A 15,794-nucleotide genomic window follows, 5' to 3' on the forward strand; every position below is an offset into this window, starting at 1 on the left:
TGCTTTCTTCTGATGAATCAACATACCACTCTGTAAATTTAGATTTTCGTGCAGCCAGTGATTCCTGAATGTACTAACACGCGGGGCCATGTGAAGGGCGGGGTAAGATGGGAGAAGAGCTTTCATTTCCATCCAAGTGGGCTGCTGGATCTGAACATCCCAGATGAAAGAGAACGGAGACAAAGCCAATGTGGGTCCGCGGAGTGGGGAGCAGGGTGCCAGTCAGGGGAGGGAGGACCACCAGCTCTTGGCACCTCCCTAGAGGAATTACTCAATGGCATCTGTCCTCCAGCCAGCACAGAAGCAGAGGTCAGCTCAGGGAGCTCTCTTACTGACTGAATTCTAAGAAATGCTGTTCCACTCCACTGTGGAATACATAGGACATGAAGAACTTACGAGCAAACAAACATTGCTTTCTGATGGTACAAATAACTGAAAACCCATGGTTTCCTGGAGAAGCCCACAAATTGAACAGTGGTAACTAGAAGCTTGCTGGGGAACGTGAATTGTGCGTGACTAGTTACAGCGGGCTTGGCCAGGTTCCGAGAGAGAGAAGGGCTCTAGTAGATACTCTTTGATTCAACTCTGAGACACATATGACTGTTAAACTTTAATGCGAGGCTGTCGCAATTGTCTTTTTGTCCTTCTTTCAGTGCGTAATTATTTTCATAGAACACTATTACTGATAAAGTTTCAATGATCTCCATTAGAGTTCAAGAATTTTGTTAAGTCAAGAATTTTTGCAATGAAATTATTTTCCTTAAGGGGAAAGTGAACAGTTTAGTTCTGTAAATCTTTGTTGAAGAGAGACTTCAAAAACTAGAAGTTCATTAACCTTTAATGAACTTGGGGGTGCATGGCTGGCTTAGTCAGTGGAGTGGGCAACTCTTGACCTTTGGGTCAGGAGTTCAAGCCCCATGTTGGCTGTGGGCCCTACTTGAAAAAAAAAGTCCTCAGCTTGTGCCATTTTCTTCAGCAATGATGTATCTGATGTGTGTGGGGGCGTGCCCTTCCCTCAAGAGGCATGCTGCTTTCCTGGAAAATACCTTTTTTTTAATGGAAATTGTTTCTTTTTTAGTGGTATGATGTTAAAATCCCATCTCAGTGAACAATGGATATGGTAAAGAAAATGAGTTTTTCTGACTCAGTTTCAAGTCATAGTGAGAGTAGTGATGGTGGCCAGTGAGGTCAGCTTTGGAGACAAGCAAAAGTCACGCAGTTTCTCTTTTTTACGACCTGGGTCTGATAGGAGAGAAAAGAACAGTTTCCTGGGTTAAAGGCCACTGAATAGTAGCAAAGGTATGTTGGTATGATTTTTAAAGAGTGAACTTGCATTAAATTCTGGGGAAAACGCACTTGAACAGAAATTTTTTGAGATGGGCTTGCTGAGTTTCTTTTAAAATTTTCACAGAACAGTAAAGGGATAAGAAAGGACATCCTTAAATAGTAGGGGGTATAACGAATACTGCACAGGACACGCTCAAAGACTGAAAATGGAAATCATGTATGGCTTGGTCAGATGGTGTCAGAATGTTGGTCATCCTGGAAAGGCCCACTAACCTGGGTTTCTCACACTGAAACTCTAGGTTACTTCACTAAGGAAGGGAACCCATTACTTTGTTTTCATAACTTCTATGATTATAACATACACATTTCTTATGGAATATGAGTCATGTGGAGGAGGAAATATAAGATAGTAAAAGTCGCCTGTAACCCTATCTCCCAGAGATAATGACTGTTGAAGCTTCGAAGTATTTTTTTCCTAGTACTTTATCTTTTTGGCTTCTTTTGGGTAGGTCATATCACCCATATGATTCCAAATCCTGTCTTCTCAACTAACATAAGCAACTTCCCATTTCATCAAAATTAATAAAATATATAACTATACCAATATTATATAATACCACTATTTATTAAATCATGCTCCTTTCTTAGGCAAAATTAATGTTTTACTGAGTCACTATCTGTGTGCCAGACATTTTACATATATTCATAATGGTTTCGTGAAGCTGGTGTCTCCATTGTGCAGACAGGAAAGCTGAGGGTCAGACAGGTCAGGTAGCCTAATTAAAGCAACACCCTGCATGGGGTAATGAGTTGCAGTTAGGCCTCAAATTAGAAAACAGATCTCAGTTAGAGGTTACATGTTTTTTTCTATGCAATGCTGCCTTCTAATTTATTTAGGGATACCTAAGATCCACTGGTCCTTAACAAAATTTGGAAGTTTGTCTTTCAAAATGTTTGCCTTTTGGTATGTACTCAGTATTCTCCTTCTGAGACTCTTTCCTTGGTACATTCTTTGATTACCTCAAACCTTTTAGTTCCTTCTTCCCTGGTTCAGAGGGTGTCAAAATACTGAGGGAGGGGAAGGAGAATGATGTTGACACTCAGCTTATTTTCATCCTTCCTCTCCTCTGCGAGTAGTTCCAGCCTAGGCCGCCCCCATCCAGTCCTGAGCACTCTGCCCTCTCAGACCGACTCACAGAAGTGTGGGAGGGGCCCAGAGAATGTGGGCTTTTTGGAAATCGAATTCAGTATCTTTTTGTCAATGAGGTGTGTGTAGGGGAAAAAGACAGGGAGAGAGAAAGTCTAAATCACACTCAGCATCAGGGAAGACTCTCCCCACTAGGGCTGACCGTAAGCTCAAAGAATGACCAAAAATAAAAGAAACAAATACCTAAGAATCCAATTTGGTTACATAAAAATCATATGAGAGTTATTTGTCTGGTCTGATTACTGTGATAACAGGTGGTTCACAGTCAGGGGTCAGTGGCAAGCATTTTCAGAGCATTCTCAGGAGTCAGACTAGGTGAGGTGCTTCTGGATCTGGAGCTGAATGAAAATGGCAGGCTCTCTGCTCTTAGGGAACTCACATGCCTCACACCCCAAAGGGGTTAGACTGATGGTTTTCAGTGATGGCGATTAAATGCCAGAAATATTAGAAAAGCTCTACATTAAATGTCTGTAAATTATAAATCACCCAGCATACTACAAAGGAGAAGTATTTTAATAACAAACTTTTGAAAGACGTTTCACATACCTGCCATCCATCTTGGATCTTCTGATTGAAGATTCCATATTCATATCGGATGCCATATCCATAGGCTGCAAGTCCCAGGGTTGCCATGGAATCCAGGAAGCAGGCTGAATCACAGAAAACATGGGCAAAGGCAGAGTCATCAGGGTTAGTCCAAATTCCATCTTCCTTTAAAAGACATGGTAGCCACAAAATTTTTTTTTTTCTGAAAACCCACATTTGTATTTTAAAGCACAGAGACAGCTGTGTGGTGGGTATTGTTTAAAAATAACATTTTAAAATTATAAAACGAATATTATATAGAGAAGTTAGAAAATACAAAAACGAATACAGAAGAAAATAAATAGCACTGACTATCTTGCCATTTAGAAATAACACTGTGTATGTGTTGGCATCTTATCTGAGAACAGAGAAGGAAGCTGGCCTGCCTCAGACACATCCATTATTGTGTCTGTCACTCACACTGCCCTTTCTAAGGCAAGCTCTCTCTGTGGCCCCTGCTTGAAAAGATAGCCCCAGGAGAGTTTAATTTGCATAGGCCCACCCAACCAACTAGCTAGACATCTGTGGCAGACTCTTTTTCTGGCCAGTGGAATTCCAGTGTTGTTCAGGTATCAAGGGGCCATATGCTTCAGGGAGGCTGGGCAAGGAAATGAATCTTGCTTTGGTCTAAGCCAATCATAGTAATTCTATTTCCTTCACCAGTGATTGGTTTTGGCATGGGCATGCCTGATGACCTCTGTAATGAGAGGTGCTAGGAAGTCTGCTAGGTACACTGAAAGATTTCCTTGCTCCTACCACCTTTTTTTCCATGGGGGAAAGCCAGAAGAACCACAAAGACCCAGAGTCCTGCTGTTGAATAAACTCATCTTGGAGCAGCCTGAATTCTGGAGTCTTTGTTTAGTCAGTGATAACACACATCTTGTCAGTTGAACCAATTTTTGCTAGATTTTCTGTTACTTGTAGCCAAGAGCATTAATGATAAAGCCCCGGTCCAGAGCAGCCAATCCAAAGGCTGCACGGGGTGCCTGGGTGGCTCAGTCGGTTGAGTGTCTGCTTTTGGATCAGGTCATGATCTCAGGGTCCTGGGATAGAACCCCTCATTGGGCTCCCTGCTCAGCGGGGAGCCTCCTTCTCCAGCTGGTTCTGCTCCTCCCTCTGTTCCTTCTTTCCCACTCTCGCTCACTATCTCTCTCCCTCAAATAAATAGATAAAATCTTTAAAAAATAACAAAAGCTAGGCAGGGATCTATGTTGTGGCCAGATTCTACGTGAGAGGTTATACCAATCTGATTGTCCTTCTCAGGAATCGGAACTGAGAAATATACAGAGAATGAGGGAACACACAATAGGATCTAAAATGGAAAAGAACACTTGCAGATCACATAGAAATGGGCTGAGTTAGATTCACGGTGGGCTCTAAAACAGAATCCACAAAGGCCAATGGCCAATGCTGTCAAGTTACTACTGGAACCTCACAGTGGTCTTCTGGTCCCTATGCTCACGTGGCCTGACTCTGCTCTAGTTCCTGCTCTCTCAGATCTGTGGCCATTTGTCTTTCCTAGATCCTGATCAAATTATTCTTAGAGCCTGACCAGAACGGGGTCTCAACCTTTTCAGTCAGTCAGAGATGAGGCCATATAAAGAGAATCACTCAGCCTGGTTCACCACTTCACTCTTTGACCTTATCAGCCAACTGAAGGTGCAAGGTCATTAATATCAGGCACAGAATGGGGTTAACTCAGCCAACAAACAAACCTGGAGCTTTACATAAATGAAAGGCAAGCTGGTTGTCATTCTTAGATGTGTATGCCACTGGTTCTGCTGGTCTTCCTACCGCCTCATGGAAAGCCTACTGAACTGCCCAAAGGCTGATGTTACAAGGTAGTAAGTATCTCTAATACGAATAGCAATGTTAATGCACACTGCCACTAACGTAAGGATTAGATACCATGAAACACACACAAATGGATTTCCAGTAACTCGAAAGTGTGCATAAATTTAGAGATATTAAAATCATTCTTGGGGCGCCTGGGTGGCTCAGTGGGTTGGGCTGCTGCCTTCGGCTCAGGTCATGATCTCGGGGTCCTGGGATCGAGTCCCGCATCGGGCTCTGTGCTCGGCGGGGAGCCTGCTTCCCTCTCTCTCTCTCTCTGCCTGCCTCTCCGACTACTTGTGATCTCTCTCTGTCAAATAAATAAATAAAATCTTAAAAAAAAAAATCATTCTTGAAGAAGAAGAAATAAATTATTTTTCAGAGTGAAATCTGATAAAGAAATGTATGGTGGTACATTTTAATTATTTAATTTAAACTACACAAGTATACTGTATGTTAATTATACTAGAATTAAAACAAAAAAATAAATTTCACAAGTAATATATCCTCATTGTAAAAAACATTAAAACATTACAGACAGGGTGAGCACACCCAATTTCACACTCCTCTCTAGGGAGGGTGAGGGGAAGCAGTTTAGTATTTCAAATTCCAGACTTTATTCCCTATGGATTTACTTACAGAAAATATTTAATTTTTAAAAAACATAAATAGTATCACACTGTGTTCCTTTCAATGCCACTTGCTTTTTTTTTCTTTCCCCTTAGAGGTCTACCCAGAGATATACATACAGATTGATTTTATTGTTTTTATTCTTTTACTGCATATTTTTCTGCAGCATACATGTCCTAACACTTACTTGCCTATTCGTAGATCAAGGGGCATCATGTTATTTCTAATACTTTGCCTTAACAGATAATACTATAATAACTTTTTCACATGCCTCCTTGTGCAAGTGTTGAGTATATCTTCAGTGTAAATATCAGGAAGTAGAATGGCTGGTCACAGGGAAGCATTTTTTTTTTAATTTTTTAAATTTATTTTTTATTTACTTTCAGCGTGACAGTATTCATTATTTTTTTACCACATCCAGTGCTCCATGCAATCCGTGCCCTCTATAATACCCACCACGTGGTACCTCAACATCCCACCCCCCTGCCACTTCAAACCCCTCAGATTGTTTTTTAGAGTCTATAGTCTCTCATGGTTCACCTCCGCTTCCAATTTCCCCCAACTCCCTTCTCCTCTCTAACTCCCCATGTCCTCCATGCTATTTGTTATGCTCCACAAATAAGTGAAACCATATAATTGACTCTCTGCTTGACTTATTTCACTCAGCATAATCTCCTCCAGTCCCGTCCATGTTGCTACAAAAGTTGGGTATTCATCCTTTCTGATGGAGGTATAATACTCCATAGTGTATATGGACCACATCTTCCTTATCCATTCGTCCGTTGAAGGGCATCTTGGTTCTTTCCACAGTTTGGCGACTGTGGCCATTGCTGCAATAAACATTGGGGTACAGATGGCCCTTCTTTTCACGACATCTGTATCTTTGGGGTAAATACCCAGGAGTGCAATTGCAGGGTCATAAGGAAGTTCTATTTTTAATTTCTTGAGGAATCTCCACACTGTTCTCCAAAGAGGCTGCACCAACTTGCATTCCCACCAACTGTAAGAGGGTTCCCCCTTCTCCACATCCCCTCCAACACATGTTGTTTCCTGTCTTGTTAATTTTGGCCATTCTAACTGGTGTAAGGTAATACCTCAATGTGGTTTTAATTTGAATCTCCCTGATGGCTAGTGATGACGAACATTTTTTCATGTGTCTGATAGCCATTTGAATGTCTTTATTGGAGAAGTCTCTGTTCATATCTTCTGCCCATTTTTTGATATGATTGTCTGTTTTGTGTGTGTTGAGTTTGAGGAGTTCATTATAGATCCGGAAGCATATTTTTTATTTAATGCAGTTGGTATTAGCTTTTTAACGTTTTCCTTTACATTTGCAGAAAAATCATTTCCTGGATAAAGCACTCGAATTGCATCCATATAAAAAAAGGTATTAATGAACTAAATCATACCACTAATATAGTAAGTGTACCATTGCCTACCAGTCTATCAGAAAGCAAACTGTCAAGGGCACAAGACAATAGCGCAGGTCACCCCTCACAGGTTCATGAAGTGAGCAGCTGTGGACAAACAGCAGTGAAGGAAAGGGGCCACTTGGGAAACCTTGAAGAGCACAGGAAGGAGCTGGTTAACTGTGGGGTTTTAAGCAATGTCTCCAAGGGTTTTAAGCAATGTCTCTTTGGTTCAAGTTCCCTTCTCTGCTCTTTGTGTAGAAATGATCAAACCATAGTGCAAACTCAAAGACAAAGATACCTGTAAGCCAGGTCACACTTTGCACTCTTCCTAGAGAGCCTGTCTGGTTCTTCCAAGCACAGTCATACTGGGCATGTAAGGAGCCGTCAACCGGCCAGACAGCACATAACACCCTCAAGATGTCACTTACCGGCAAGCCTCCCAAGACCACCATTGCCAAGCCCGGCGTCCTCCTCGATTTCTTCCAGCTCCTCCATATCCAACCCAAGCTGGAGATGAAAGGAAAGCACCATTGGATGCAGGCACAAATGCAGGGCGCTTCAGGAAGCACAGTCATTTCCTCAGTCTCTGGGTCGGGCCTCCAGGGTCCTGCGGGGACTCAGTTCTGTCAGCTCCCTCACAGTGTTCTGACATAAGAGGCCCCCAGCAGATGCTGGAGATGGCACTGCGAACCGTACCAGATGGCCAGCAGCAGCGTGGGGAGGAGTGTGTGCTGTAAAGGGTCATCCTGGGTTCTGTTAGTTAGCTCTCTGACTCTGGGACACATAAATCTCTCTGTGCTTCTCCTCTCTTTTTTTTCTGTTTTGTTTGTTTGTTTGTTTTTAAGATTTTATTTATTTATCTGACAGAGAGAGATCACAAGTAGGCAGAGAGGCAGGCAGAGAGAGAGAGGAGGAAGCAGGCTCCCCACCGAGCAGAGAGCCTGATGCGGGGCTTGATCCCAGGACCCTGGGATCATGACCTGAGCCAAAGGCAGAGGCTTAACCCACTGAGCCACCCAGGAGCCCCTCCTCTCTTATTTAAGAAAGTGAGGAAAACAGCATCTGCCTGATTTAGGGCTATTATGAACTAAATGAGCATATACAAATAAAGCATTTAGAATCACCCTGAACAGATATTCCTCAATAAATATTAGCTATTACTATTTCTTAAAATTATTATTATTTTTTTGGGTGCGGTAGGGGTAAAACCTCAGGAATGGTCTAGCACCAAACTGACACTAATTGGGCTGAAGGATTTTGAAAACTATCAAAGAGTATGAGGTCAGACTTCTGGGATGGGTTTAAAGTTCATCTTTTCATGACCACAACATATTTACTCATAGGGTCAATGGTTGTTAACCCAAAATTGGTTACTGAGTCACTGCCCATGAGGCCTGGGACCAGAGAACACCCTGGGGAAACAGCCCTGAGGGCCAGCTGGACAAGGGTGAAAATCCTCTACTTCTTTCTGAAGTGGGAAAGAGACTATGGGAGGCCAATGGACATCTATGACCTTGCTGATGGACAGAATGGGTTGCCAGCCAGCTCCCTGCCCCTGAGTGTTTAGCTCATACAACCAGAGTCTGGTTGGCACCAGTGTGAACTCATGTCAGGGCTGAGCGGTCCTGGAGACCCCTTTGGGCTGCTCATCTTACAATGAGGAAACTGATGGCTAGAGAAATTAAATGACCTCCCCTATGTTGACTAGATAGTAATCTAGCCCATGCTTGGCTAACAATGGTTTGTTGCGAAAATGACTGTATTCTTATCTGAAAGTGAGACACGTCATTAAATTAGACACTATTTTAAAAATGGGAACATAACTGACAGATTTACAAACAGACACATTAAGTTAGAACCATGCTTGAAGCTGATGCCCGGGGTTTCCGTAGAGCCAACTACTTGGATCCCCACCCTTCCACCAAAGGTGGCTTTCTCACACAAGTCTTAATAACTAAACCTCCTGAGAGTTCAAAAACGGCCTCGCCTCTGTTTATTTCTGAAGGGGTTTTCAAATGTGCTTTCCGGGGTTTATTGGGGTCCTTGTGCAAGCCTACAACACAATGTGGAAGCAGCTTAAGTAATAAGTATCACACCACTGTGTAAATCGAGTAGCTGTGAACAAACAACAGTAAGGTAAAGACACAGCTGCTCTGGAAACCCTTTAGGGCTAATGCTAACACTCAGGACCTTTTCAGTTCTAAACATGGAAGTCTACAGTAGGCTGTAAACCTCGAAGAGGCTGATGTAGGTTACTTCACCCATCTGGTTATATGCCAGGCCAGGCGAGGTGTTTTATTTTCACATGCTATCAGGGGAAGCAAAGAACAGGGACATGGAGGGGAGCTGCAATGATTCTTTCATAGAAAATATCTAACCGCCATGAAAGAAACCAGCCCTTCGTGTCAGCGGCTGGCCACACGAGACAATCCCATGGGAAGGACAAGGAGCTGTTTGGACTAGACGGTCTCACATTTAGAATGTATCTTTGAAAATACACATTCCTCCTTTCAGTCCCATGAAAAGGATTAAGAACTATTTGGTTTTTGGCAGGGAGATCCCTGAAGTTCGGGAGAAGAACAGTTAAATACTTTCCATAAAAACAAATTAGCATAATAAGTTTAAGACCCTGAGCTCCTCATTTAAGGAGGAAGTATATTTTACAGTTCAGTTATCAGTAAAGAAAGTATGTCAATGTAATTAAAAAAAACTCATTATTTATACATGTTGCCTTGATACATGAGTAACAGTCAAATTTTGATCATTTTTAAAACTAGATAGGAGGGGGGCTTGGCTGGCTCAGTTGGTGGAGTGTGTGATTCGATCTCAGGGTTATAAGCTCCAGCTCCACACTGGATATAGAGATTATTTAAAAATAAGTTATTTAAGGGACACCTGGGTGGCTCAATCGTTAAGCATCTGCCTTCCGCTCAGGTCATGATCCCAGAGTCCTGGGATTGAGCCCCACATGGGGTTTCCTGCTTAGCAGGTGCTTCTGCCTCTCTCACTCCCCCTGCTTGAGTTCCCTCTCTCAAGGTGTCTTTCTCGGTCAAATAAATAAACAAAATCTTTAAAAATTCTTTAAAAATAATGAAAGTACTTAAGAGCCCAAAGTCTTGTTCAGATGCTAATTCCTAAGATGTAATTTGCTGGGGAGTGCTGTCAAAAACTGACAGTGAAGAAAATTCTTGTGAGGCAAAACCAGTTCTCTAACTTTGTTTTTCTTAAACCAGAGATCTCCACTAGTTTATATTTCTAATTGTAATAGCTGTAGCTAAGGAGCAATTTTTCACTTTTTTTTTTTTTTTTTTTTTTGGTGTTATATTCTCAATTGAACTTGAATTGAACTTGAAATTTAAGGGGAGAGAATGAAAGAAATATGGAGACAACGTACCTGGTAAATGGCCTCATCACAGGCATTTTGCAGGCCAAGGTTGATCATGGTATTCTGTAATGTTCGGCCCATGTAAAATTCCAAAGAGAGGTAATAAACCCTCTGAAACAAAGAGAGGTCAGGTTAATGCTGTAAGACCAACACTATTTGTCAACATACAAACACAAAAGGTCACCTGTAAGACACAAACAGGCCAGACCAAGACAGGTTCAAATGAGACTCCGAACGATGGATGAAAGGCTAAACACAAGCAAAACTGACAGCTGGCTTTGAGAAAAACCATTTTATACCTTTTTTTTTAGCAAAGTAGTTTTTATCTCAGGGGAGAGAACAGCAAACTCCTCCAACTAATTAGATTCACTGTTTTGTGTGTGTGTTTTCCTTCCTGTTCACAGCCTCATGAATTACGCATATGTTTGGGACAAAGAGAAATCAGACTGTCACAGCTCATCACTCATTTTGTAACATATTTATATGATGATATTCAGGTGAGGTTGACTGTGATCATCTTAACTCATCCAGGAAATGTAAGGATTAACTCCTTCGAGATGCACACAATGACTAGAACTTAGCCAGTGTGTCTGATTACTGCAAGTAATACTACAGTTAATTATTTTAGAATAAAATGATTCTAGAAAGGCCATGGTCTGTCAAAAACAAAAGACTACCTCAGGTTTGCTGCTGTTTGTCCTTAATTAAGTGGGAAATTTCTCTAACAACTTAGCAACTGTTTGCCTTTGACCTAAAGCCAGGTAAACACTTTTTGAGATGAAAGTGAAAGGGTGAAAGGTGCCAAGGTCAGAATTGCCTAAAGCCTTTCAAAATACAATCTAAGTTTAACTAATTAAAGGTTTTATTTATTTATTTATTTATTAGGCAGAGATCACAAGTAGGTAGAAAGGCAGGCAGAGAGAGAAAAGGAAGCAGGCTCCCTGCTGAGCAGAGACCAACCCCCCCAACCCCCCCCCCCCCCCCCCCCCCCGGTCCCCACCCCATGCAGGGCTTGATCACAGGACCCTGGGATCATGACCTGAGCCCAAGGCAGAGGCTTTAACCAACTGAGCCACCCAGGTGCCCCCAAGTTTAACTAATTAAAAAAAAAATCAGCATAGACTTCAGACTTTAATATCTTCCTAAAAAATGTTGTTGCTTAAAATAAAGTTATTGAGTAAGCACCTCATTACACAGCAGACTTCATAAGCACATGAATTTAAGGTGATTTCCTATTTTCCCTTAAGTAATTTTTTTGGGGGGAACCTCACCTCACATTTGGGGATAAAACTTGAAAATCTTGAAAAACTGATCCTCTTAGTCAGAGGTCTCTAAACACTTAAAACATATTACTGGTAGCAAAATATTTGAACATCTCCAATACACCTTATAATTATATGCATGTACTACTATTACTACTGATATTTTATGTAAATTTTCTATAGAGTGGACATTTTTGAAAGGCTTATAAAGAAGACATAACAATAACCAATATTTTAAAATGTTATATTTAGTCCTAGCATCAACCAGAAGACCCAGATGTTTCTGGGAAGATCTATGAACAGGTGACAACACAACTGTAACTTGCAGGACAGTCAAGAGTTGAGCATGGAGACACATGGTGGTGGGGGGTGGCATCCCAAGTGACAGGTGCATTGTGGGCAGAGGCCCAGATGTGGGGAGGCAAGGGCATGGACAGGGAGAGCAGATCATTTTGGTGGGAGAGCAAGGTGAGCCCAGGAGGGTAATGGGAGGTAGGATAGGAGGGATCCGTTCATCTGAACTCCAGGACTGTGACAGGCAGTGGGTGCCATATTTGAACAGAGGGCAAGATGTGTTGCTTTAGGAAGTTTAACTGGCTACAGCACACAGAATGAGATGGGATTACATACCCAAATGCCTTCAGGAGCCAGGCAGAGAAAATAAATGTGTAATGAGAATCACATGAAACAACGAGTCCTGGGCCACTGGGGTATATGTGTCCTGCTCGAAGGCACTGAAATTTTAACTGCTTAAAGGCGTGTTCCTGGCTAAATGAAGCACAAGAGCTAGCCATATCCAGCCGCACGCTGCCAGCTTTACACTCATGGGAAGCAAGGTAACGATGCAGAGGTCTACTTCATACACCAGTAGCCTAGGCTTCCAGCGCAGAGAAGGGAGAATGCAGGAGTGGGTAATTTCAAGAGAACCCATGGGAACCAACGGACTTTGGCAATGTGCTGAATGGGGGATACAGGAGGAAATCAAAGGTGAGACCAAAGTTCTGCATCTGGGTGACAGGTTGGCAATGCCATTAGAATTACATACAGAAGATAGCCAGGATGCAGATGATGACCTGAGTTTGAAGAAACAGGGAGAGGTCTAGGTATGTTCACTGAGCACTCAGAAATGCAGGAATCTGAAAAGGAATCCAGGCCAAAGGTCCAGATTAGGGGTTCATCTGTATGGAGAGCAGGGGAGACACTTACTGGCTCTGCTGTGTTCTAATGAAGGCAGGAACCTTCTGCTTAGGGGAACAACTGCCACAGTAGAGATATTTTATTAAAGTGTGGAATGAATTTCGTTCACTGTGGTATCCCCAGCCTATTCCCATCAGAATATTTGGTTTATACCTGAGCTGAGCCAGGAAAGTGCTGTCCAGTGGGAAACTAGCCAGAGGACTGGAGAACAGTAAAGTACCAGATAAGCCAAGGGAGGAGAAACACACAAGGTGAGTGTATTCTGTAGTGCTAAAGGCTATGGAGGGGTGTGTGTGTGTGTGTGTTGGAAAAGGCTAGGTTCTAGGGCGCCTGGGTGGCTCAGTGGGTTAAGCCGCTGCCTTCGGCTCAGGTCATGATCTCAGGGTCCTGGGATCGAGTCCCGCATCGGGCTCTCTGCTCAGCAGGGAGCCTGCTTCCCCCCCCCCTCTCTCTCTCTGCCTGCCTCTATGCCTACTTGTGATCTCTCTCTGTCAAATAAATAAATAAAATCTTAAAAAAAAAAAAAAAAAAGGAAAAGGCTAGGTTCTAAAATATGCTCATCATCTCACTCTCCAGTTTAAAAACTTAAAACAGGGGTACCTAGCTGGCTCAGTCCTTAAGTATCTACCTTCCTCTCAGGTCATGATCCCAGGGTCCTGGGATGGAGCCCCCCAACCCGCTCCCTAATCAGCGGGAAGCCTGCTTCTCCCTCTCCCACTCCCCTGCTTGTGTTCCCTCTCTTGCTGTGTCTCTCTCTGTCAAATAAATAAATAAATATATATTTAAAAAAAAAAAAAACTTTAAAAATTTTATTTAATGGGAGGTGCGGCCCCTCCTATGCAAATAAAAAAAGTACAGTAGACATAAGTACACACCAAGTGATTTCTAAGGTTCTATTTTAGCAGCTGCCACCTTTGGGTAGAGATCTAGGCTTCCAGGGTGTGGAAGTATTTGAAATCTTTGTAACAGCTGCAGTTTCTTATTACAAGTATTTATTTTCTTTTGCTCATGGGTTCTTTGGACTAGTCTTTTTTTCCCCCATGTTTTTACATATTAAAAATATTCCTAATAGACGTTTATATGCATTCCCCACTGCCTCCTTCACCCTTTTCAGTACGCCCCCAGCCAGTCTGTCCGGTTTTCTCTCCCAATACATATTCACACCCCTCTCTCTCTGCACAACACAATGCTTCTCCCTGCCAGATCCTTTCCAACCACCCCCCCCCCCCGCACTCCCCTAATCTTCCAACATTCGCCAGGTGGAAATAGTGCCCCTCTGTGCGCCCAAAAGCTCTCTAAGGAACCTTGCGTCTTGGATAAGCCCCTGCGCCATGGATAAGGGTGGTCAGGCACAGTCTTCCCCAGCAGCTTCTGGGGTAGGGCTTAGAGTCAGAGAACCGCCTGGCCCTCCACCTCCATCCCCGCATGAAACAAGGAAGTGCAGGAGCTCCACACCCCACTCCTCGGAACTGGTGGGCGTGACTGGGCGGAGTTCTGACAGTGGGGCGGGACCTCTGCTCCTCCCTCTTCACCTCTCTCAGACCCCGGAGAACACAGGTCATCCACGGATCCCCCCAGGTCAGCCCCTCCAAAGGACCTAGGGGCAGTGAGGCACGCTCCTTCGACTCTTCTGCCTCCTCTCCACTCCCCCCGCCCTATCCCGAGTCCCCGCTCTTATGACCTTTTGACGGGCGTCTGTGATCGTCTCCCTTCCCTAAACATTAAACTTAGCCAGAGCATGGCTTTCGTCAGTTTTGCTCGGGGCCTAGAACCGTGCCTGGCTTTCACCCAGGAGGCGCTCTCCCATTAACACTTCCCATTAAATGCTAATGTGGATGCTCCCAAGTTTGGGAAATCAGCGGACAGACGAGGGAGGCCCGGACGCCCACTCCCCGGCTGCCGCGGGAGCCCAGGGCGCGGCGACTCGGGTGGGTCCGGGGCTGGCGGAGCGGCGCAGCGCCGTCCCCTGGGCGCCCCCCACCCCACCCGTCCAGCCGGACTCCGGGGTCACTTCCCCGCGGGGAGCGCGGTGCGGACAAGGGCGCGGCGAGGAGGGCCACTCCGGGGCCACCTCCCGCCCGGCCGTACCTTGGGGCACTTCTCGTAGTAGTACTGCTGCGTGCGGATCCAGCGCCCCACCAGGTGGTCGCGCACCGTGTGCGCCAGCGCGAAGAAGTAGTCGCGGGGGGTGGCCACGTTGCGGTCCTTGACCAGCGTGAAGTGCAGGTGGCGGTTGAAGCCCTTCTTCAGCTCGGCCACGTTCTCCACGCCCACGATGCCGCGGATGCTGATCTGCCGCCGCTTCTCCTGGTCGGTCAGGGGCTTGGCCATGGCGGCGGCGGCGGCGGCGGCGGGCAGCGCGGCGAGCGGGTCTAGCGGCCGAGGAGCTGAGGCAGGGCGGAGCGGGCTGCGGCCGCTTTTGAGTGGGAGGAAAGTTTGGGGTCCGCCCCTGGGCGCGGCGCCGCCCGGGGCTCCAGCTCTCGGGCCAGGGGGGCGGAAGGAGGGCCTGGCCCGCCCCGGACTCTGCGGCCGCCGGGGTGGGGCCTGCGGGGGGCGCGGGGCGCACGCGTGGGACCCCGGGCGGCCGGAGTCTGCGTGCCCGCCGCGCGGGGCTGGGGCGGAGAGGGGGGCCGGGAACCCCTCCCGCAGGGACCGTCCCTCCGGGGGCTGGGCTGAGTCCCCTGGGCCGTCCGAGGTGGCACCTACGGCCCGTCACGTAGCCACTCGGCGACCAGCTTCCGGATCCGCGAGTCCCGGAGGGCGGCGCTGGTCCTGGCCACCCGCTGGAGATGCTCCCACACTGGAGGATGTGTGTGTGTGGACCACGGGCAGACCTTTGTCTGACGCGCGTCTACTTGCTGTGCCCCTGGCGTTATCACTTCTCACCTGGAATGGGGTCCGCCGTAAGCCTCTGAAGGGAGCCGCCCGCTTTTACTTCAAGCCCTCCTTGAATGGCCCCATCCTGGATCCCAGGTCTCAGAAAGAGATCCCAGGGG

At 45.3% G+C, this 15,794-nt stretch overlaps 1 protein-coding gene across 1 annotated transcript in view; it reads right to left on the reverse strand.

Annotated features, from left to right (window-relative positions):
• Positions 1-15,454, reverse strand: part of PYGL (glycogen phosphorylase L) — a 41,038-nt gene extending 25,584 nt beyond the window's left edge. The window contains exons 1-4 of the mRNA XM_059182070.1: positions 14,887-15,454; positions 10,349-10,450; positions 7,383-7,461; positions 3,041-3,144 (exon numbers count right to left, since the gene is read on the reverse strand). Of these exons, the coding sequence (XP_059038053.1) occupies positions 3,041-3,144; positions 7,383-7,461; positions 10,349-10,450; positions 14,887-15,129 (528 nt within the window). The 5' untranslated portion in view covers positions 15,130-15,454. The remainder of the gene's footprint in view (positions 1-3,040; positions 3,145-7,382; positions 7,462-10,348; positions 10,451-14,886) is intronic.
• Between the last annotated feature and the right edge of the window lie 340 nt (positions 15,455-15,794).

Source organism: Mustela lutreola, chromosome 7 (genome assembly GCF_030435805.1).
Source record: "Mustela lutreola isolate mMusLut2 chromosome 7, mMusLut2.pri, whole genome shotgun sequence".
In the NCBI taxonomy this organism is placed as follows: domain Eukaryota; kingdom Metazoa; phylum Chordata; class Mammalia; order Carnivora; family Mustelidae; genus Mustela; species Mustela lutreola.